Source organism: Dromaius novaehollandiae, chromosome 3 (genome assembly GCF_036370855.1).
Source record: "Dromaius novaehollandiae isolate bDroNov1 chromosome 3, bDroNov1.hap1, whole genome shotgun sequence".
NCBI lineage: Eukaryota > Metazoa > Chordata > Aves > Casuariiformes > Dromaiidae > Dromaius > Dromaius novaehollandiae.
In genome coordinates this window covers 35,679,277-35,703,193 of record NC_088100.1, presented here as the reverse complement: position 1 = coordinate 35,703,193, position 23,917 = coordinate 35,679,277, and the positions used below count along the sequence as shown (strand labels likewise).

General features: G+C 39.0%; 1 protein-coding gene across 1 annotated transcript in view; it reads left to right on the top strand.

The window, feature by feature from the left end:
- Window positions 1-23,917, top strand: part of IMPG1 (interphotoreceptor matrix proteoglycan 1) — a 63,873-nt gene that overhangs the window by 22,311 nt on the left and 17,645 nt on the right. The window contains exons 7-12 of the mRNA XM_026102290.1: window positions 2,630-2,776; window positions 6,652-6,710; window positions 8,505-8,525; window positions 9,913-10,166; window positions 11,698-11,774; window positions 12,278-12,812. Of these exons, the coding sequence (XP_025958075.1) occupies window positions 2,630-2,776; window positions 6,652-6,710; window positions 8,505-8,525; window positions 9,913-10,166; window positions 11,698-11,774; window positions 12,278-12,812 (1,093 nt within the window). The remainder of the gene's footprint in view (window positions 1-2,629; window positions 2,777-6,651; window positions 6,711-8,504; window positions 8,526-9,912; window positions 10,167-11,697; window positions 11,775-12,277; window positions 12,813-23,917) is intronic.

Here is a 23,917-nt window from a genome sequence, read left to right as displayed (position 1 = left end):
GCCTATGTTCCCATCCCACTTATTTGTTCACCTCTGTTTTTTGGAGCTCAGCTAGCAAAAAAGAGGAGGGTGGGGGAAACCTTGTAAGCTCTGCAGCTCACAGCCATTAGAACTCCACTGTTACTGCTGCTAGGATTGAAGGGTTTTAATTAGCATCCATTCTACACTGCAGTCACGAATAACGTTTCTTGTAACCTTGCTTTTCACAGTAAAACGCGATAAAACACAATAAAAATGCATACTTTTTGAGCTTTCCGCAACATAGTGGATAGGACCAGACCTTCTCGCCTCCTTCCTGTCTAGTCAGCCAGCCCCGCGGCGGATCTCCTCCACCAGCGTGTCCTGAGGCAGCAGGGCGGTGCTGGGGGCCACCCCTTCCCCGTGCAGGTTCACAACCGCCCTCACGCGCCACAGGTCACGTCCGCTGGCGCTCGCAGAAGGGCCGTGACTTGCCTGGCCCGGGCTGCTGCGCCGAGGCAGCCCCCTCACGCCTGCCCCGTCGCGAGCGGCTGCGCAGCCTCCACGGAACCTTCTGGAAAAGCCCTGAGGGCGGCAGCAGCTGCAGGGCATCAGAGGCTTTTGCAGCGGCGCCTCTACCTTCCTCCACTGGGAGGAAAGCTGAAGGGCTGAGACACAGCTGCTTCTCAGCTCTGGCATAGGACTGACATGACCAATTCCAGATAAATATTATTTTTACTGTCCTAAATAAATACATCCTCAGGATCTAAAGAAACAGAATCATCTAATGACCTTGCCTGTGTGTTCCTTACCTGTATCATGGCTGTGGGAGGGGAACAGCAGATACAAGTATGAGGAAGAAAAAAAATGGGTTTAAGATCTGTTATTTGTGATAAGTTTGAGATGGACCAAGAAACTGGCATTAATTAGTTCCCCCTTTCTTCCTCTCCATATTCTTTATTGTCTCGGTCCCTGGTAGCCAGCTCCCTAAAGGGATTTCAAAAGTCTTACAGCAGCTCTATGTGTAGTATGTATACCTTGATCATGTGTTTTTATAGTAGAACAGCACAGCATGCTCTTTCTCTGACTGGTGAGCCACTCAAAGTTATTTTTATGTATGCCACAAGACGTACTTGTCTAAAATGGAGGCATCCTGAGTAACAATTTAGCACAGCTGAGTCATGCAGAATGGATGGGTGCAAAAAGTATTCATTCCCGTTTTGCTTATTTTTTATTACATTGAGATTCTCTCTCTTAGCCCCTGGCTCATAATAGGGTCCATTTCTTGTTCTGCTTTTTCTTGGAAGTAGCAAAACCTAAATGTTAGGTAAGGGGCAGATAGCTCCAGCGGCACAGTGCCAACCCACCTGACAGCAGAAATGGAAACCCCACCTGTGCTGGATTCAAAGGTGATGAGCTTGCTCCTCTCTTGGGCCAATTTCTTCTTTAACATTGACTTGCTCTTGTTGATGGGTTTCTTTGGTTTGTTAAAAAGCCTGGCTGAGAGTAAAATTGCCCTTGAGCAAATAAAAATGTCAAAAAAAAGTATCGAAAGAACACAGAATATTTAAGTATTAAGTATGCAATATTTATGGGATAAATGCAGTAAAGAAAAACTTGTTCTAGGTCCTTTGTATTTTTGACAGGCAAACATAGTAGAACCCTGAAAGGTTTTATTCAGAAAAAAATGAAAGATTTTGTAATAAAGTGGGTTGGCAATGGAAGGAAGGCATGATATGTGTTCACATTAGTAACGAGTTATAAAGGACTGAGAGACTGACAAAAAGTAGGAGTTTCCTATATGGCCCATCTGTATCACCTTTTCGGGTACTTGCATTCCAAGACTTAAAATCTGAAGCTCAGTTTTGCTTGTGGATAAGGAGTAGGAGAGTTCTCCTGATCTTAAAATTAACAAAAGTGTAATATTTTATCTGGGATGAGTTAGGAAACATTTGTGAATGCACCCAAAGTGGCTTTCCTTCTTGTGAGAAGCACATAGTAGCCTGTAAATGACGTCTTGTGCAGATTAACATTATTAAAGGAAAAAATTAGAAAGTGTAGGCCAAAATTGCAAATAATGTTAGGAAGCAGTAAACAAAGAGTGCTTTTAATAACAGTAAATTCAACTGCACAGGGAAGGTGTAACACAAGTAGCACCAATTCTACTTTTTCACCAGAAAAAAGCAAAACAAAACAAAAAAAAACTGCAAATGTCTAAACATGGAGCAGCATCAGACAATCTGGCAATCTCCTCTGATGGACTAAAGGTGTTGTGAGGGTAGCATACCAACCAGCTTTTAGCATTTGCTTGTCCCTCTCCTTGATGCCACAAACCTTCCTCCAAAGTGGCAATTAAAGCTGTATCACTTTAGTCATGGTGGAAACGAGAACTTTTTGCAATACTCACTCTGCAACAAATGGCTAATTTCTCTTTATCACCCTCGTTTATGCGTATCAAAGGCAACTGTCAAGTCACAGTAATAAAAACTTGTTTATAAAGGCAGAAGAATTAAGCCAACAGATGTGGTTAGGAGTCCTTACTCTTTGCAGGATGGAGTTCAGAAAGTCATTTTGGGGAAGGGCTTAAAAAGGAGCCTATTAAATATTGAAGTTTGGGAAAAAATCACTTAGTACTATTTCTCCTCTTTTTTTCTTTTGCCTTTCTTCCCAGGAGTTGGGAACAAATGCAGTTCCAGAGCTGCCAGTGGAGCAAATGGTAGAATTCAGTGTCACTCTCACTGATCAGGAGTATACAGCTGAGCTTAATGATCCCAACTCCCCACAGTACCGTCAACTTGCTGCCAAATTTCAGCTACAGGTAAGGAGGCTGACTAAATTCTTTGTACACTTTGACAGACTCATAATAAGAAACTATAGCAATGTGCTCACAACAGTGAAATGAAGGTGCTTTGGCAACTATCCCTAACTAGGTATCACACTGCAGCGTGTTGGCCTATTAAAATGCCGGTTTGCAGGCTTCTAGTGAATTGGTCACTGCTGGTCACCGAGGAACAGTAACAGAAGCTAGTAGCCTAACTAGCCAACTCTGACATTGCCAGCTGTCTGCACTAATTCAAGATGTCATTAGAACTTCAGGAAAGTACAATGTGAGTATCACAAGAATGATTATAGACAAGATGGCAGTAGAAAGTATAAGCCATTGCACTACACAAGGAAAGATTAGGAGTATTATTTATATCATAGCAGCACAGGGCAGAGGGGCACTGGTGAAATGATGTAACTTCATAAACTCACAGTGGAGTGTATCTTTGGATGTTCATAAATCATCATTGTTCCACAGGAATAACAACTATTACAGTGTGTACTAAAGCCTTGCATTTTTTGTTCAAAAGCACAAAGTTGGGTCACTCTTTCGTACTTCATGTTTGCGTAGTGCCTGCCATCACTGGGACTTCCACCATGAAATAGAACTAGAATCTAGATTACTGTCCTCATTTAAATCAGATAATTCGTATTGTCTTCAGCTTTCCTTCAGGTGTAGCCATCTTTTCCTCCTGTGTAGGACATCTGTTCAGCTACCAAGCTAACAAGCCAACATCTTTTTCAACAGTAAAGCCTCAGATAACTGGTGAACAGAGTATTAGTCCTCCTGTAGCTTTAGAAACATCGTTTGGGCCTAATGAGGAAGGAATGGACAGTACTTTGATGTATATTAATTTCTACAATAAACCTAATGAGAAATGTAATACAAATGAAAGAAATGAGCTATTGTTGTCTGAACTATCCTTCAAAGGCAGCAGCCAACAGATTTGAAAACAGAGAACAATTTCCAGGTCATTTTGTTGTGCATTACCATAGTTACTTCAAGACCTGTAACATCTGTGGTGTTTCTATGTAATTAATAATGTTAACTGAATGTTCCAATTACCAGTTTAATAGATAACAATTAATAAGCTAAGATTCCCAAAAGGTTTGCTCAGTAAAATTAACTAAAGCTCCTCATCAGTTTCACAGGTACTTCTTAGTACAAGCTATTTTACTATTCTGGTTCAGTTTCAGCTATGCATAGAGAAATGATGGAAGTGTTGGCAGAGCTGACAAAAAATGGGTCCTCTGCAGGTTTCCAGGATTATTCTCACGCAGAGCACAGAACTGCCTGCAGGCTTTGTTTGCTACACGTAGAATTTTGTAATTCAGCAATCTGACTTTTGAGTTATTTCACTACTCTGTTTTAACAAGTTCCTATAGTATATATGAGGAATATAAGAGGCAAAAAATTGGAAGTTTCTTGACTGTTAAACTATTTTTCATTTTCATGAAATTTTATCCGTCCGCTTTAAAGTGTCCAAAGCTGTTCTTGACATGCAAATTTGAATATAAAATGAATTGTAACCCAAGACCATGAAATACAGCCGGTGTGCTTTCTTCCAAAGTACACTGAAGGGGTGGAGGTGAGGAGGTTAGAATCAGAATGTAGAACTCATCCAACTATATGAACTCCTGCACAAACTCCAAAAAAACCCTTTATGAGGGTTGGGACTGTGGGGTTCCAAGCTCCTATCAGCTTCTAATTCATTCTAGGACATGGCAAAAGAGAGGAGTTACAGCAGACATTTGCAGTGTAAATGTACTGAAGGACACATATATTACAGAATTTATTTAAAATCACGTGAAAAATGGAATACACATTCAGTTGCTTATGCTACTCAGTGAATTGAGTTTCATTTGGCAAAAGTAGGAAATGTTAAGCTGCATGTGTGCATACTGTTAAAAGAAAGCATTGTTTAATATGGTATAAAGTGAACCAGGAAGAAACTGGCAGAATATATCTAAAAACAGATTCAGTGTCGTCACCATCCACATCTGTTGCCATTTTAGGTGCTTGAGGGATCCAACTATCTGCACAGGGCTTTCGAATACAAGAGCAGCAGCTGAGCAGAAAACCTTGGGGAATCTAAAACAATACTACTGGCCTATGTTTAAGAAAATGAATTTTATCCTACTGACACAGATTTTACTGATATTTAGGCCCTTAACCTCTGTTTTCTTCAGTATTATTGCCCTGAATACTATGAAAAATCTTCCTGCAGTCTAATTATTAATTCTGCCCCACTTTTACTAACTCAAACCAAGCCCAAAAATGAAGCAGTCACCTCAGTTCCTGTCTTACTTTCCTCTTGTGAGAGATGGTAAAAGGGAGTTTAGATGATACTCCATTTTCTGCCCTAGACATTAGCTTCTCTGCTGCTTGCTATGAAGAAAAAGACACCTAGGCAGATACTGTGTAGCTGATATCTGGAACTGTGATAATACACTGATCCTGTGGTACTTCACTTAGGTAATATTAGAGACACAAAGAAAGTTGTGGAAGTTACCTAGCAATCATTCTGACACCTAACAAAGAACATCTGTGTTCATAGGGATATGTAATACCCAAACTCTAAGATGCCATTTTAACACAGGGAGAACAAATCTGAAACTCTCTCAACCATTGGTGGAACCCAGAAGAGAACAGGCATTAAGCAACAACCAATAAAACATAGCACCTTGGTTCTTTCGAAGACTCAAGAAAGGAGGAGTGGAAAAAGTGAAAATCTCTGCACACTAGAGGGCTTTATAGATATTCCTTTCTCACCTTCCTTGGAGTTACCAACCATTTCCAATACTACTGAAACAGCTAACCTGGTTCTGACTGCCTACCAGTTCGGACAAACTCTTATGAATGGATGAATTTTAAATTTATGCTGTTTGTACAGATTCATACAACTGAGAAGGAGGAAAGACCTCTGCATTTGTTCATACTTTTTAAGTGATATATAGAATTAAAAGGACCTGATTCTTCAAAAGGCTTTTTCACTTCTTTTCAAGTGCTGACTTCCCTCTACTCCACAGACTTTACTAGCAGATGAGAGGCCTGGGGGATGTGCTGCCTGGTACTTAGCAGGACCAGGAAGTTAATTAGAGAGGAACTGTGCGTTTTTAAAAAAAACACCTTTCCTCTGACATACTAGAAGTACATGAAATATTTCATTTGACTTAGCTGTATAAATGTTACTACAGTTCAAAGAGATCAATTTGTGTCTATCAGTCTGCTGGATCTCCATATGTTGTTAGTGCTGGAGGTGCTAATAAAAATACTTACCCGCTGAAGTCTGAAAAATGCATACAAAATTCACATTTTCTGTTCATTATTTGTGCTTCATATCAGCTTTTCTATTTAAAAAGTTCTAACTGTGCAATTACTTGCATTAGAATTAAAAATATATGAAGTGACTGTTTGTACAAGACAGTTAAAATGTTTAATTCATAAATAACTTCACAAGTAATCTAAATCCATCTGCATTTGGTTAATATTTTTAAATAATAATTTACAGTTAAGGTGAATTACAAAGTAATTCATGAACCAAAACTTGTGAAAATGAGAAAAACATTTGATTCAATTAATACAATTTGACTTGCTCTATTATGAACTAAAGCTGTAGTTTGTATTTCATTTTGCCTATTAACCGGTAATACAGATAGCATATGCAAAATGAAATAGTGTAAGTTGAGCAATGATAATACCACAAAAAGGGCAGTTGACACAGTTTCCTAAAGCTTTTACTGAAATATGAAAAATGTGGTCTAGGTAACTAACTGTCCTTTTGCTCTTTGGCAGCAGATATTTGCATTTAAATAAATCACTTAGCAGCAGAACTTGCATTGAATTAATGAGCTTTTATTTTTTTGTAGATGCAAAAAATATTTGAGAAACTTCCAGGATTCAAAGAAATCCATGTATTAGGATTTAAGTAAGTAAGAAAATGGGACTCATTTTTCTATTGGCTTCTAGGATTCTCATCTCCCTTCTCTCCTCCAATATCAAGAGATCTATTAATAGTGGAGCATGTATTGCTATAAATAGAAATTAGTTCTCTTGGAACAATACAGAGAAAATATGAAGAGAAGTGCAAACACATCTCAAGTGAGGGTATAAGCCTTTGAATTATTAAGCAGGAGAAGTAGTTCTGGTTCCCCAAGAAAATTAGAAATACTGTTTCAGGTGACTTATTAATGTTTTCAAATCATTTGTTTGCTAGCAGCATTGAAATAAGAAATTTCTTAAATGACTTAACGCAAAGAGGGTTAAGAGCATGAATGATTTGGGTGGGTACTTCTGTGTGTGTGGATCCTGTGCACTTTGTAGAGCACAGTGAAGGTGCTTTGGCAAGAGTACGTTACAGGAGGATATGAGACATTCACACATGCAAAATTTTTGCAACAGGCTTCTTCCAGGTACTTCAAACCATTCAGATTCTTTACTTTTGAATAAATTCCTCTTCTGTCTTGCCCTTCTTATATTTTTAACTTCCTTATATGTTTACTGCTAATAAAAGCTATTATGTATTGTTTTAAGAGAGAATCTACAGTTTTTTCAAAAAATGCATATTTCATATGGTTGATTCCATAGATAAGAGCATGTGATATGTGAAGAGTCTAGGGAAAACAAAATTACAAATAGTAATAACAAACAAAAACTGAAAGGGGAGAAAGAGCAAGAAGAGAAATAAATTCATGTGGGCTTTTGTCACAGCATGATGGCGATTCAGTTCTATTAATATTTAGTACATGTTGAAGAATAATATCACAGTGTAATTTTAGACGAGAGCTTACTTTTCACAACTTTTCTCTCTGCAAAATTACTGGGGAAAGGGAGAGATAAGAACAAAACAGAGTGAAAGTGAGTTGTTTAACATTTTGATAGACGGTGAAAGGAAGAAAAGCAAAAGCTGACTACTACAGAAGAAGCAGAGAAAATCCGTAGCGACGTCTTGCAGTCACAGCTTACACTAAGTAACCTCCTTCAGTTGTGACTCCAAGAGATCTGGGATCAATTTTTGTTTAGTATCTTGGTCTTAAGTCTCAGACACTGATGAGAAAGTACATTCATCAATGTAGAAGACAAGGATTGCTTCCCAACAGCAAAAACAGGCTTAGATATGTTTCTGTTTATTCTCCTTTGCCTGTTTTGGTACATTTGTTAGCAGAATTTGCCATGAGGCAATACAGAAGGACAATATTAGAGATGTGCCAGAGAATTCATCAGGGAAATAAAGATAACAGGGCATTATGCAGCATTGTATTACAGAAGGTCACTACAGGCATGTCATCCAGAGGCAGTTAATAGGTCAAGTTACCCTGTGACTAGGATCTGAGTAGGCACCAAGTACGGTAACAGTAATAGTTGCCACTGTCATCATAGGTGTTCATTACCACTGTAAAAATATAGAATAGTGATGACAGTACCTCCAATTGCATCATTTGTATTGGAAGTATGAAAGCAAATCTTTCAAGCTATCAAGGTAAAATAAAATTTGTGTTTTCCCACTCATGAAGATTTCCATTGTTTGGAAGAGGAACAGTGTAATGATGGGGAGTAGGCTGTAATTTTCACACTGAGATAAAGACTACAGAGAACAGGTAGAAGATAAAATGTCATGGCATTTTTGATGTACGACTGCATGGTTTGCCAGTATACATGAATCTCTGTTTTTTCTTTCTTTTGCAATCCATTATCACACCCTTTCTTCTGTGATGGAATGAAGACAGAAGAAGGAAAAAGATGGGTAATTTGTCTGTAATTAATAAGATTAATCTTTTTATAAACTAATAAATGTACATAGGTACATCCATAAATGTTTTTTATCTTGATGTGGCAAAGAAGTTGATTTGTGTTCTGCCCAGGTACAGGATCTGATATAAAGTGGTAGGGACAGCTTTTGCCTTAATCTGAAAGGTTCACATAATCAAATTTTGTCAGGATCTCTCTGAAAAGAAGGGAATTGTCTGATCAAAATTCACATTCAGATGACTGGAGATCTCTGCTAGCCATAAACTTAAAGTAAAAAAAATAGGGAAACTTCATATTTACATTTTCATTTTTGATCAGCTGTTTCCTAGAAGTGTTCCATATATACATTCTCCTCAATAAGTATGTAGGACTTGATTTGCTACCTCAATTACCAGAACGGATAGAACAGCAAAGACACCAGTTGCTAGTCTGATAAAATGCAGGGAGCTTTTGACTGATAATACATACAACTGCAGAATCTTTTGTTACTGCTTGAAAGTACTCCCGGACAATAATTTCTCTAGCAACTCTCAGAATTTCTCTTTTACCTGTATTTTAAAAGGAATAGTTGCCTAGTGCCTTTCCTATATTTTTGTAATGTCATGTGAATACATAGCACGTACTAGATAAGATGAAATCTCTTTCTCCAGTTATGTAATATTGTAGAAAACAACATAGTGCAGTACAAATGTTTCACAATGTATTTGTTATTTTTTCACTTTAGTTAAGTGCATTTAGCATTTATGAAAAGTGATGTATTAATAACTGAAAAAATTCAAGTGTTCTCTTAAACTAGTACATCTAAGCAGGATCTATACACTCTCAGTTGGACTTGGACAAGCTAACTCCTATTGTGGAAAGTGATTTGCTTCCAACATTAGTTAATTTTCTTGGCTGTTCTCCAAAAGAGTGAGAATCATATGAAACACGATGGAATTTTTGGTTATGTGTAGTTCCATGAACTGAAGACTGTCTACTCACTTTTCATAGGTTCCTGCATAGTCAATAGGTGTTTATGGCTTCTGGTAACTTCCAGCGTGCATTTATGACTGTGTGAACCAATAACCAATAACTTCACACTGTATTATCAGTCCTACAAGTCTCTGAGTAGTCAGCTTTAACTGGATTATGTTAGGACGTTTTTATAACGTTCTTCAAAATCAGAATTTTTATTAAAAAATTATGCATAGAAGAAAAACGGCTTAGGTATAGCAAAAGTAATTTGGAGGTGACCATGTGACTAGAAAGAAGTACATCTGCCTTATTTTTACAGATGATGATATATTTGGGCTGCACAGATTTTTTTTTTTTTTTTCTAAATTCAGTCCTCAACCAGTAACTGATTTTGTTGCACTGGCCATTATTGTATCCTCGCTTTGCAGATCAAGCAGCACTATAGCACGATATGTGGTAAACTTTGAGAGAGATGGCTCAGAAATCAAAAGCCCAGCAGATGACATCTCAACTATTGGCTCTAATAAGGTTGAAAACGAAAAAACTCCACTTTCTCCAAAGGAAGAGAAGGAGGTAGCAGCAACTAAACTCACAGTAACAGATCTTCAGCAGCTGGTTGCCACAGCACTCCATGAGGACAAATCCCTGCCGATGGACCTTGGAACACTTCAGTTTACTGATGGTCAGTAGGCAGGCTGGTACAGATCTAAACCTTGCGTGGCACATATATGCAGTTTGAGTAAGGTCGTTCCCTCCCTCACAGATCATTTTCATTTGATATAGCCCATTCTGCTATAATTTGCATAGCATCCAAAGGATGCTTAGATCTAAGTTAAATTTAATAACAAAATGGCCCTTTATAATTTTAGAGCCTAACTTCTAATCACATTGGAGGATCTATTTTTATAGGTCATTTGTTTAGAAAAGCTGAATATTTTGTAGATGCAGTCAAATAAGAAGAGAAGAAGCAAGAAATATAGTATGAAAATTCACAAAATCAGTTTGATTTCCCAGTATGAACAGTCTTCTATTTTTAATAAGAAAGAAGTGAGGATTTCCTCTAACCTAGATTTAGCTATCTAAAAACTAAGTCTCCAATGTAGGCAAGCTATCTAACCCTCCAGTGGAGTCAGAGGAGAAAGGCAAGCACTCTAAAGAGCATTTGATCTCAAGCTAAAATTGGTAGTGTGAATCTTGCATTGTGAGGGGGCATTTCTTTCTCTGAAGCGCAGATGGAGTGTAGATGACAAGCTTAGAGTAGAGAGCTAAAGCTGGGTGAGGAAAATCCCCAGCAGAAGGTTCAGAGGCTCTATTATGTCCAGTAATCCATCGTAAATATCCCCTTATAGTCCATCAGTTATTTTTTCAAAGCTAGCATAGCCCTAGTTTTGGAGACTTAGGTTAAAAATTGGGAAAACAATTTAGAAATTTTTTTCATATCTATCTATCTATGTATCTATCTATATCTCAAAATAATGTTAAAACACTCAGCAAATTTTAGCCATAATATTTCATTTACAATTAGCAGCATTTTCTTCTGCCAGAAAATGTTTAGATGAACTAATATTTTTGGCATGATTAAAATGTTTTATTTAATAAAGATAAGTGCCAAGAAAAAAAATTAATGGGTGTAAAACATTTTAACAATATCTATTTTTAAATAACTTTTTTCCCACTAGCTATTTTTAATTACTAGTTTTAAGAAATCAACTTGCATGCATGTATGTTTTATAGAGCTCCTAAGAGAGGGTTAAGGGAGCAACTGGGTGTCAAAGCCAAAACTACTGAGAGTAACAATGATGTGGGCTCTGTGTTGTTCATTAAGCTATAATTCTTTTCAGTTTTACCCAATGTAGTGAGTCATCATAGACCATGTGGATTTCACGGAGTGGTTTGTATTCAACTGGTTTTAATCATTCATCCAGCTATGCATGGTTCAGCCCTCTGCAGGCCTACCCCATTTATATAAGGAGTACAAAGAATAGTGCATATAAAATTCCTACTTTCACCACAATTGTCAGTTTAAATTGAAGTTTATGCCTCTTTCTTCTTAACATTGATTTTTAAAACTCATCTTTTTGATGGAGAACAATTGTTTTAAATACTGTTTTTTACTGAGTTTATAAGTTTTGATCAGTTGTCAGTGTGACCATCTTTGAACTATTCCGTTCTCTGTGTGTATATATATATAAATATATGATTATTTTTTGCAGAATCTATTAAACCACCTAGTGATTCCGATAATGATATCCAGTCCATGGTCACTATTCCTCTAGCAATCCCCGAGTTGGTAAGTTAATGCAGGGTGAGATTTTTATTCATTTCTCCATAAGAAATGAATGTAAACAGTCTAAGATATATTCAAATATAAAGAAAAATACTCTAGTACTAAAATACATATCTGCCTTTTTATAAATACTGCAAAGATAAATCTTGTAGTGTTCCACAGCAAAAGCAGAGACATTGTTTAAAGTATTTACACGTGAATACTACTGCTTGATTACCTTTGCTGTTTTTAATTACAAGGTAAACCATGGCTCACCAGTAAAGTAATACATGTCAATGAGGGAAGAAGAGCAAATGATAGGCGTAGTAAAAGTCATCTTTGACTGATTTTAAAATAACAGGCAATATGATCACATGCATATGTCAAACATTTTATATATCCTGTGACTTCATGAGGAGTTAGTCATTCACAAGATCCTATGACTAAAGATTACTAGCCTTTCTAGCAGTGAAAGTTAATGCAGATGACTTTGCATTAATCTTTTTCCCTCTGAATCTCTTTTTCAGGAGGACTCCGTGAGTGTTGAACTCCCACTAGCTTATCCCAGCCCAGCACCAGTGGATCAAACAGGAGACATCTTGGTCAGTGAATTTGCAACTGAAATCCCTGTGCTAAGTGGAGAGATCAGTGCCCCTGAAGACTTTAATAATTTTGTTTCATCTGAAAGTGCTTTCCCTACCAAACCTTCCAGAGAACTTTCTCGAGAGAGATTTCCTCCAGACACAGAAGATACCACTACTGACCAACAAAGTTTCACAGTGTCTTTCAACGCTCTGGGTAGCACTCACAGTCCTCCAAAACCAGAGGACTCCTATTTGCTTCCTCCAGAAGATGAGTATACCAGCAATGAATTAATCACCAATGACTTTGAGTCTCCAACAGAGCAGGCTATCACGCTGGCAGTTTATACCACAGGTAGCTTTACCCCACTTAGTTTCCTGCAAGCCAGTGATGAGAAGAGTGAAGCAGAGAGGAAGAAAGAGCTGACTGGTATAACAGAACCTTTCAAGGAAGCTGACCAAGATGGTCTGACTGGACAAGGTAAGATGCAAAACACGTTTCCATTAGGAAGAGTAGGAGAGATCCAGTTGTTACGACGCATACACAGTCACATATGAGTACTGTAAACTTTCCTTTAAGTTTTCACTTTCAGTTGTCACAGAATGTTTCCAGACTATCAAGGGTAGAACACACACTTTGCGTTTTTGATGCCCACTTCAAGAAAATCCTATTCTAATTGACTTAGAAGTTGGCAGAGCAAAAAATAACACATACCTAAGGGTAAGACAGAATTTCTATAGGGTATTTTGGTAAAATTTCACAAACCTAAATCAAAAAGATATGCCAGAAAGAAATAAAATAAAGGAAATCCCAGGCTAGCACAAATAAGGATAATTCCAGTACTTAAAACATGGGAGATAAATTACTTTGAGTACTACAGACAGGTCTGGATCATGTCCACAAGAGTATCATACAATAATTTATTCGAAGCAAGGAGTAGCATGGCTCAGAAAAATTTACAGGTCTGATGAATGTGAAAACTTTAAAAAAATTACCCTTTTGCATGTTTATTTATTCAGTTTTATCCATACTGTAGTTCTTTGCTTTATGTCATGCAGTTGCATAAGAAAAACACATTATAAGTCAAAAAAACAAATACCTAAGTCTGGGTAGAGAAAAGTTTGTATAATCTAAAATGAAAAAATAGCCATGTTTTCCATGGCTAGCAGACAAGTGTTGACCCTGCAGATGAAAAAAGTCAGCAGGAAGATGATAGGGTGAGCTTTAGGGCACAGACAAATCATGGTTTTCCATAGAGCAGCAAAATATTGGTAAGGCTGCTGCCTCCATCACCTTCACCAGCAGCCTGGAAAGCCAGGCTGGACACTGCAGAGAATTACGGTGTGAGGGTAACTGGCATGTATGGGGCAGCAGTCTCTGCTGGCAGAACAGCCGTTGAGCAATAGTTCCTGTCATCACCCTCCATCTATCCCAAAATTCCAGCCATCATAGAGGAAGCAATATTTCTGGGGGTGCCATTCCAGAAATGTAGGAGGAAATAAAGCCTTTTGCTCCTCTGTTGTACTCGTACATCTCAGTCTCACCAGCCTGGATCATCCTCAAGCTCTCAAGAAACACTTTAAGGAGGGAAGATTCTGCAGAGTGTATCACAGCGTTTTTCCTGTGAGAAAAACACTGGCGAGGAGTGGATGGTAGTCGCATCCCTGTATGCATGACTGGCAAGAGCCTCACTCATGAACTGTATTTTCCTAATTGCTCCCATACTGACACAGCCTTGCTTTGAGTGGAGCCCTTCCTCCTGCCTGACAGTTAATTCAGTTGCACAGTCCTCCTCACTCACTGTTATTTCCTAGCAATCTCTGGAAAAGCTGAATTTTCTGGATGTTTAGCAGGTTCTTTCTGCTTCTGGTTCATCTCCAGCTGCCTGAGGGCCATGTGTGTTTAGCATAGCTTTCTTTTTGGCATAACCAGCATTGTCATGGAAAAGAAAAGCCCATCACTTCTTGCAAGAACTACTCCAGATGTTCCCAGGACTGGAATTCATCCATTCTTTGTGCCAGCCGTGCCAGCCATTTCTTTTTTTTTTTTTTTTTTTTTTGCATCACTGGTTATACAGGGTAAGAACTCCTCTGTTTTCATTGCCTGTTTTTCTGGTTTCCTTATGTTCCCTTTGTCCATAAACTGACAAGGTTCTCTGAACATTCTCCCCCATCAGATTCTCTCTGCACCCTTTCACTCTCCCTGATTGTCACTGGCTGCTTCAGATGTGCTAAGAATGCTTTTCGTGAAGGTGCTGCTTTAGTCTGATGCTCGGAAGAGTGAAAAGGTAGGTCTAGTTGCATAATTTCCTCAAGCATGGTATACAAGATTGATTAGCCTAAAAATTATCCTTAAACTGAAGAGGTTTAAAGGTTGAATGCAAAAGTTTCCGCACATGTGTTAAAACGCATCAGGCTTAAGAAAAAGTTCATAGTATGCTCACTGTTGTGCTCAAGTTTGAATTCAATACTCAGAGTCCTACATGTATCCTGAAGAGTCCTAAAAATACTAGAGTATGTGAATAGCATATAGCAAATGTAGATAGCCTGCTGCTCAACTATCTCCATCCTGGACACAACAGAAAACCTAAACAGAATAAAAGTTGCATCACATCCTCAAAACATACTAAAAAATGCTAAATGGAAGTGAATAATCTCAGCAGAAAAGTATGAGAGAAACAGAGTACTATCTGTTTTCCAGTTGAACACATCACTTGCTTAAATTGTCCAGTTTCTCCCGTTCAGTTTTATTTTAATTTAAGGTTAAGTTTTCCTTCCTTCAGATATGATTTCTTGTTCGTGCCCCCCAAATATGCAGTACGAATGCACTTTAACAAAAGCCAGTGGGATTCTGTGCATTTTTATACACCTGGTAATTCCATTGACTAAGTGACATTACTATGTAAAGTCCAGAAACAATTTATATTTCTGTTGAGAAAATTTGCCTATCCAGAGGCAAAACTCCTAAGCCACTTGTACAGTGAAAAAGTGTAACACTTGATTCTCCACCTATATGCAGGGAGATGTACCTCAATGCTCTGCCATGTATTCACTTTCACTTTTTCATCTAACTTTCTTCCACAGACATAGGCACACATTGCTGTCTCATAGTTTCCACATGTGCACACCGGGACCACGTTGTTCATCTCCCACAGTCATACCTGGAGTCTCTCTCACACTGTCATCATTTTGCATCACTTAGTCAACCCCACTACTCAGCTCCTGCAGCTAATTCTCATGCACCTCACGTGTCCTTTTGGTCTCTCAAAACTAACCTTTCCTCGGTACTGCTGTTTCCCAAATGCTATCATTTCTCCTGTAATCAGCATTACCCTCCTGTTTGTTCCCTTCCATGTTAGAGCTATTTTACTCCAAAGCAATCATCTCCCTCCCTCCAAATTCATCATAATATTGCTTCCTTAAAGTGATCCTACTAGCCAAAACTTAAGCTTTTCACTGATTGCAGGTAACCCTCTACTATTAGTGAGATGTAATGTATGTAATAGAGACTTGGCACATTACAGTCTCAGATCTTGTCTTGTGTTAAAACCAATATACAATAACCTTTCTGTCTGTATCCAGGCATGAGATATGAAGCAGAAAAAAATGATAGGGTTCTCCCACCTGCTCTGTAGGCTGACAGCAACAGCCACAAAGGCTACAGAGAGTCAGAGGAGAGGAGGGAGGGAGTACCTGCTGTGTGATAGTATTTAAAATCTGACAAACCTACAACCCACCTATACTACTTTACTTTCTTTGTTAAAGTGTGCATAGAAGCTCTCCCTCTAGAAGGGGTATGTTGCTGCAGCTGCTGCTATGACTCAGCTTGTGGTAGCTGAATCTTTGATTGCATTTTGTTCCAGTTAATGAATTTTTTTTGAAACGAAAGGGATAAAAACTTATTTGAGGAAGTTTACATTCTTCAGGCACTGATTGCAGTAATTCTAATCCTCTAATAAAAAAGGAATATAAAAAAGGCAGAAATAAGTTCAGAAGTTTAAAGGCCAGTATCACAAATAACTTCAGTATATTAACATTCTGAAAAACTTATTTAGAAACTTGCCACCAATGCAGTAATAAAATAAGAAAAATGTTTTTAAGTAAATGATACAGACTTTTAGGCTGAAGCCATAAGATTACCCTTTACCAGGTTATAAATATGTGAAGCTACTGAAGTTTACACATCATATAGTCCTATACTAACAAATATCAGCCAAAGCTGCACTGCTGAGACTAACATGCCGTGAATAATACATTTTCCCTCACTTAGTAAAAATCTTTGATTTTGCTAGAAATGATGGCTTCGAGAAATAATGTATTACGATGAAACAGTACTAAAATTTTGATGTTCTAAAATTACTACAGCTGTTTCTTTGGAGGATTCAGTATCCTTTTGTTGTAGGAAGGTACATTATAAGATTAGGCTGGCATTTTAGTAGTGAATTCCTTGTTAGGGGGTCACTCATGCCGTCTGTACTAGACTATTTTAGGTATGCAACTTGGGTGCTCTGAATCACATCTCTGGATCTACAAGCTATGTAGAGAGCTTCAGCTTCCAATTTTGGTTCTCTCAGCCATACCTGAGAAGCCTAACATAGATGGCACTGATGCTTATAACAACCTAAGCTGCATATTCTTCAATCTGAAAGATGTCATAACATTAAAACAAAAGGACTTTAAAAAATCCTAAATGAAGCCAATTTAGAAAATATTTATACTATATTTCTTGAGTATTTGGTCTGTGAAAATCTAGAATATGCTAAAGTCCTAGGTTTTTTTTGTATTTGCACATCATCGAAATTTTTGTATGTGTATTTTTTTTAAGGTTGGTTCTGACTTCTGCTTGAAGATACTGGGCATTTTTTCCATTAAGTTCTTAACACTGCTTTCTCCAACTCTATAGAAAGGTATATAGTGCAAAAGATTAAACAGTATTTCAAGTAAGAATATCCACTGTCTAAATGGAAAGAGGGATTTCACTTTCTAATGGTTTGGTCCTTCACTCTGTGTGCTGAGGTTTCAGAGGTTTTTTTCCCCTACCAGGTAGAAGTTTCACTTTCATTCTGAAGAGTGATTAGATCAGTAAGTGTGTCAGTAAGAACTTAATTAAACCAAGCCTGAATGCAAAAGAATTAGTTTCTTGTTCATTTTATTACATTCACATTTGGGTTTCTTTTTAGTTCTTCCCCCATTATTGGAATTTTTTTAAAACTAAAACAATATTGTTATTGTACAATAGTCTTGCAAATAGCAGATGATAACCAACTTTACTATCAAAAATTTTACTTTTTATATATGGCATTCCTTTAGTAACCATATTTTTTGCCATGCAGTTTGCACTGACAGCAGATTTCAAGCAGCGCTGGAGAAGAGTATTGTGGACATAACCTGCCAGCAAAGGAGATAACTGAGAAAACAAGTAGTATTAGTCGCCTCATTAGTGACCTTCCCAACAAAAACACACAGTATCTTCAAACAGAAGCTGGAACTAATTTTTTAAAAATAGGCATACAAAAATTCCAGTGTGCAAATCAGTTTCTCTTTGTACACTCACATCTATTGCAATTCAGTTGTTCCCCTTTTACTGACAAGTTCTTCTTAAAGTATTGTAAAGTTAGTATTAATTACACCTAAAATTTCTTTCATGTGGATGGAGAGTGGAGTTTAGAAACAGCTAGCTGGTTATTTTTTCTTTGCTTTGGATTCCCATTATATAATAGTAAGTTCTGTGACCAGTCACTCTTGTTCTTACAGTAACAGCTGTAATAATGGTTCTTCTTTGCATCATCACCTCTGTCAAACAACAATTAAGAAAAGTTAAATGAAATCCATGTAATTTAATCCAAAGGTTTTAGGTGAGAAAGGTCACAAATAGTTTTTTTAAATGTCATTTTTTGAGAGAAACTAGCAAATGTCTTATGACTTCCACACCCCAGTGTTATATGAAAGTCTCAGGGAATTTAAAAACAAAAAACTAAAGGCTGTATGGATCCATTTTACTGAACCATGTAGTTATTATTGTTTTTAGTATTTAAACTGCCAACTCTCAGGTAACATTGCTCTATTGTGAGCTGCTCAGATTCAGAATCTGACCACAATGATACTGTAACAAGCCAAGTCAGCACTAAGGCATCTGGTCCAAAATCATTATCAATTACATTGAAATGCGTACTTACAATACAACATACTGTAAAACTGACAGGACCAGCATGGTTAAGTGTTTCCTTCCATCTCTCTCCGTCACACAGACACATATATAGTCACTGATTTCCTTTCAAAGCTACAAAAAAATCAGATTACCTGCATCATTTCCAAGGCATTGTTTAGGAAAATAAAATACTCTTCATTCTCTGACTTTCATTTATTAATCCAGTATTATTCAAGCAAAAGTGATCATACAGTATGAAAAATTTCTGTGTATTTAGTGTTACCATTTTTCTTTGCAAGTCTAGAAGTGCTCATATGATAACAAGATTTGATGATAATCACAAGTTTTAACTTTCTAATTTCATGTTTGTCTTTTCATTTTTAGGTCCTTGGATCAACAATACTACTTGAATTTATATAGTGTGTGACTTCTATTTTGTTTTTATCATTCCACAAACTAATAAACTCCAATATCACAAAACTGTCTGATGATCCCATCATCTACAAAAATTTGCTCTTATTTTTCCTATTATATGGTAGAGAAAAATAGAGAAAGTGTCCAGGGATTTGGAGTGTGCACTCAATTCTGAAGGACAGGTACTGTACTTGTAACTTGTCAGAATTTCTTTCTAATCATTCCAAAATAAAATATCTGTTGTACCTTTTTGCCTTCAGTTGCTATAAAAGAAGCCTCAGGTGATCAGTTCAGACTTGGATAACTAACTATAGCCATCCAAAATTAGAATGAGGACAGCATTGAGGGGCAGAATTCAAACTTCAATACCAAAACTACTCATAAAACAATGAGGGACTGCTGCATTGCTGCTCACCCATGGAGAACCACCAACTTCTGTCCCCCATGAAGCAGAGGTACTTATGGAAAAATAAATAGTTATATAATCAAAGATTCTTTCATAAAGAACATACACAAGAGTAGCAATCTGTGGTTGTTCAGTACTCTGAATTCTGCAGTTTTAGCATTTCAGAGCTTGATTTTGCAAATTTAATGCTGTACTCCTAGTTTTCTGAGTGTAAGGTAGAAGTGAAATGTTCTTAGAATAATGAGAGATGATTATCATTACTAAGTATTATTTTCTTGGGATACAAAGTACTCCTCTTGTGACATCATAAATCAGAATGACATTTAGTTGCATCTTTGGTGGTGAGGACATGATGACAAAGCATAGCTGTGGGGTATGAAGGCTTTCAGGATAAACTGAAGGCTTTTAAAGTAACTTACATAGAGCACTGCATGGTATCTGTGGCAGTCTGATTCACGGACTCCAATGTGCTGGATCAGAATCAACTTTATTCAAGCAAGCAAGCCCTTTATATAAGCTGTAGCCTGGATCGGTACTTTCCCGAAGGCCAAGTTCCCATCATCACTCCTTCTCATCCTGTGCAGCTACTACCTTATCTACATACCACTATTTATTCCTCCCAAGGCTTTTGGCTCCTTAACTCTATCTTGTCCAATCCCTCGCTGTCTGCCCCTACATCTCCCCCTTTTTTATTTTCTAAACTAAATATTGCCAGTGCAGTGTGTATTTGTACAGCAAGTACTTGATGCAAAGCCCTTCGAGTCATTCTCTGCATAAGGCTTATTAAGCAGGGGAGACAGATAGCAAGGGCTAGAAATCTTAGCAAGATTACCAATCCACACGCCAGTACCTTCTTAACCCACAACCCCAAACCTAACGTCCAGTCCTATCCCTCAAAAGGGTTCCACTCTGATTCTATCTACAACTTATTAGTTAGGTCATGTAGTCGCTGTAAGCTTTTATGAATAGATATTGACCTTGCATGAGGCAGGCAGGTATTGCCAGAAAATGTCCCGACATGGGCTCATCGTAACTGGCTCTCAGTCCCTGTTTGGTGTTTCGAGGGATGCGTCAACAGGTCGAATCAGCCGTGCAGGCATCCAACGAGGCCCATTACCTGTAGAGAGACAAGCATAACCTTTCCCCCACATTATTAAGTCTACTGGTTCACTCCATTGACCTGTTTCCAGGTTCTTGTAGTGAACCCAAGGCTGTTCTCGCCACGTAGGGCATGAGAAATGCTTATTAACTGCACTTTGGTCTGTATAACAGTTTAAGAGGTTGAGAACATATAAGGCTTTCCATAGCTGCTCTTGTGGGGAGGCACTTGGGCTATTCCCCCCCCTTTTTTGTTTTTCAAGCATGTTCTTTAGAGTACAATGGGTGCATTTCACCTCCATTGTGGAGAAACAAGCAAGCAAGCCAGTGACGACATACATTACATCACGGCTTTTTTTTTTTCCCCCAGCATAGGCAGTAGTGACAGTGTAATGGGAAAAGGTATCTACAGAAACATGGACATATTTCAGTTTTCCAAATGAGGGCTAATGGGTAACATCTGTCTGCCAGACATTGCAGGGTTGCAGGCCTCGAGGGTTGGTCCCTAAGTAGGGTGGTAACGGGGATACATTTTGGCAATGGGGGAAACTTCGAATAATGTCTTGGGCCTGGTCTCTTGTAATAAGTTTTTTGTAGTGCTTTTGCATTTTGGTGAAAAAAAAAAAGAAATCGTGTGACAATTTAGCCTGCTGATCAAAAGTCCCTTGCTGGGTTCCGCTGGGTTTTCCTCCTTTGTCAGGAATGGGCAATCCTCCTGACATAGTTGGACCAACTTTTTTTTTTTTTTTTCTTTTTTTTTTAATCATCACACACTCTCTCTCACTCTCTGGGAACTGCACTCACACCACCTGAGTCTTTAACTGCTAGGACTGCTGTCCTTTCGCAGCAGGTGGCTTCATCAGCTGACACGCGCCCCGGCCAGTTCCCAGGCTATACGCACTCTCACACACAGTACTGTTCACACTCACACCAGTCACAGTGACTGTAGACTTCTGTCTTACTTCTATGTCATAAGGCGTATCATTTTCCCTTGGTAGCTCAAACACACACCTAAGTTCCGAATGCATGAGTTCTGGTTTTGCCTCTTTCCATACTGCTTCCATATCTGAAGTATCAGCTGGAGCAAACATAGACTGTGGTTTTTTTTTGTTCTTTTTTCTTTTCTTAACCATAAACTTGTGTTTACTTTTCTCATTAGGATCATAGTCAAAAGCCTGTAGCATCACAGAAACATTAATTGATGTTCCTGCATCAATAATTGCACTGTTAGGTCTTACACAGTATCTACGTGGTGCTGTGGTCTTCTTAACTTTGAAGCACACATTTCTGTCTGTAGGATTGCTGAGCTTCAGGTTTGTGGTGGCGACATCTGTGAAAGGCTCTTTGAATTTGAGCTTGTGCTGCGGTTCCAGGCTGAGGCCTGCTCCGCTTTCACCATGTTCCTCCTCCTGCTGCTCGGCGATGGCGGCACCAGGTGGAGGCGGCACCAGGCGGAGAGAGGAAGGGCCAGGCGGGAGGGGAAGGAAGGAAGGAAGGAAAGGAGGGAGGGAAGAAGGAAGGCGGTAGGCGTGCCTGGCGGGTGTAGTCACGCCCCACCAAGCGGCCCTGGGGCCATGGATCCTTCACAGAAGGCTGGGTCACTGGAGGGGGGGTTGTGGGCAGTCCACACTCGCGGGCGGTCCCGTCTTTTGAGGCGGCGGGTGGTGCCGAAGGGGCCATAAGATGGACACAGCAAGGCGTATTAAGAGGCGGATAGAGGTCCGGCTCCTGTTCCGGATCAATCGGCCCTGGGTCAAATGGATTGTCTGGGTCGTTTCCTGGGGAGTCCCATCCACCCACTGCCCCCACCACCATGTCGCTTGACGGAGGTGCTGTGGGGGCTGCAGGTGCCTCCGGCCCCTATGTTTTCTTCTTGCTATGCTCTTTCAGGGTCTCAAGCATGGTACGCTATGGGGCTAAAAGTCCTGCCGCTGTCTTATCGTTTCTTGTTGCCACATCCCAGAGCTTAACTCTGATTGAGTCCCACCTACTGAGGCTATAAATTGTGCTAGAATTCATCTTGGGACAGTTCGAGCATGCCCACATCTATAACATTTGGAGATCTTGGGGGGGAGGGGGGGTAATATCTCTGCCGTGCTGTTTCAAAGTCTTTTGCATTACGTTTAGCACAGACCTATCTTGGGGGGAGATTCCGTTTCCCATGGCTCCCACGCATTCCCAGCCGCTTACCTCCGTCCAGCGGTAGGTAACCTGTTGCATGCAATGCCGCTTCCTTTCAGTGGCTCCCCTGCTGCTTCCTTTCAGCAGCTCTTTGTTCAGCCGGCCTCCGCCACCGGTTCAGCTAACCGCTGCCTCTACAGCCCTGGACGAAGTCAGTCTTCAGTCCCTGTTCGGGTGCCATTTGTGGCAGTCTGATTCACGGACTCCAATGTGCTGGATCAGAATCAACTTTATTCAAGCAAGCAAGCCCTTTATATAAGCTGTAGCCCAGATTGGTACTTTCCCAAAGGCCAAGTTCCCATCATCACTCCTTCTCATCCTGTGCAGCTACTACCTTACCTACATACCGCTATTTATTCCTCCCAAGGCTTTCGACTCCTTAACTCTGTCTTGTCCAATCCCTTGCTGTCTGCCCCTACAGTATGGGAGCACTGCATGGTATCGGAGCTAGAGCTGCAGCTGTCAGGCTGTTCTGTGAAAAATAAGAGTATGGAAAAGGCTTCAGCCAGGATTCTAAAGAAGAACAGCAAGGGAGGCAACCTTTTTAAGGCCTGAAGATGAAGAAGTGATAGGGTTTGCTTCCAGTAAGCAGAGGTTCACTGAAGTCAGTAGAGAAGGAGTTCTACTGGTTTCACTGGACACTAAACCCAGCTTCTGGAGAGTTCATATACAGCCATCAGTAAGGCTCTTCTGGTTTGTTCTTACAGTTAAAAAGGCAAACTTAATCAGTAATTATGTGTGGTGAGACATTTGCTGTAACGTTAGATTAGTGATCCTCTTCCCTGTAGTTCTCTTACTTCTCATCTTACTTATACCCTAGTTAAAAATGAAAGACCTCAAACACAAATTCACCACTTCATCTATTTGCTTGTATATAACATTCCTGCATGCAGCATTTACATGCCATTTCAGGCCCCACCAAAATACATAAATTTGATTTCAGCTACTTGCTGTACCATTCCTTCTGGGATTTGTGTCAGCAGAATTGTTCATAAGGAGTTTCTTAATGCTTCTTTCTGGACCAGTCTTTTAAGTGCGTATTTATTCCTTGGATAGTTATTTTCTTCGGTCATCATTATATACAAACACATGCATATAGAGCATAATACTGCAGTCTTCATATAGAGAACAATGTGTGTCAGTGGAACTGGAAAATTTGTCCATTGCCTATAGGAAATGTCAGTGCTTATTAAGCTCATGAATGAAATGAAATGCCAGGCTCTCTTACATATAACCTCCTGGGCCTGCTTATAAATGCAAAGCCACTAGAAAAACTTACTTATTCCATGGCAATTTGACCTTTCACAAATAATAATTCCTTATTCACAGTGAATTAGAA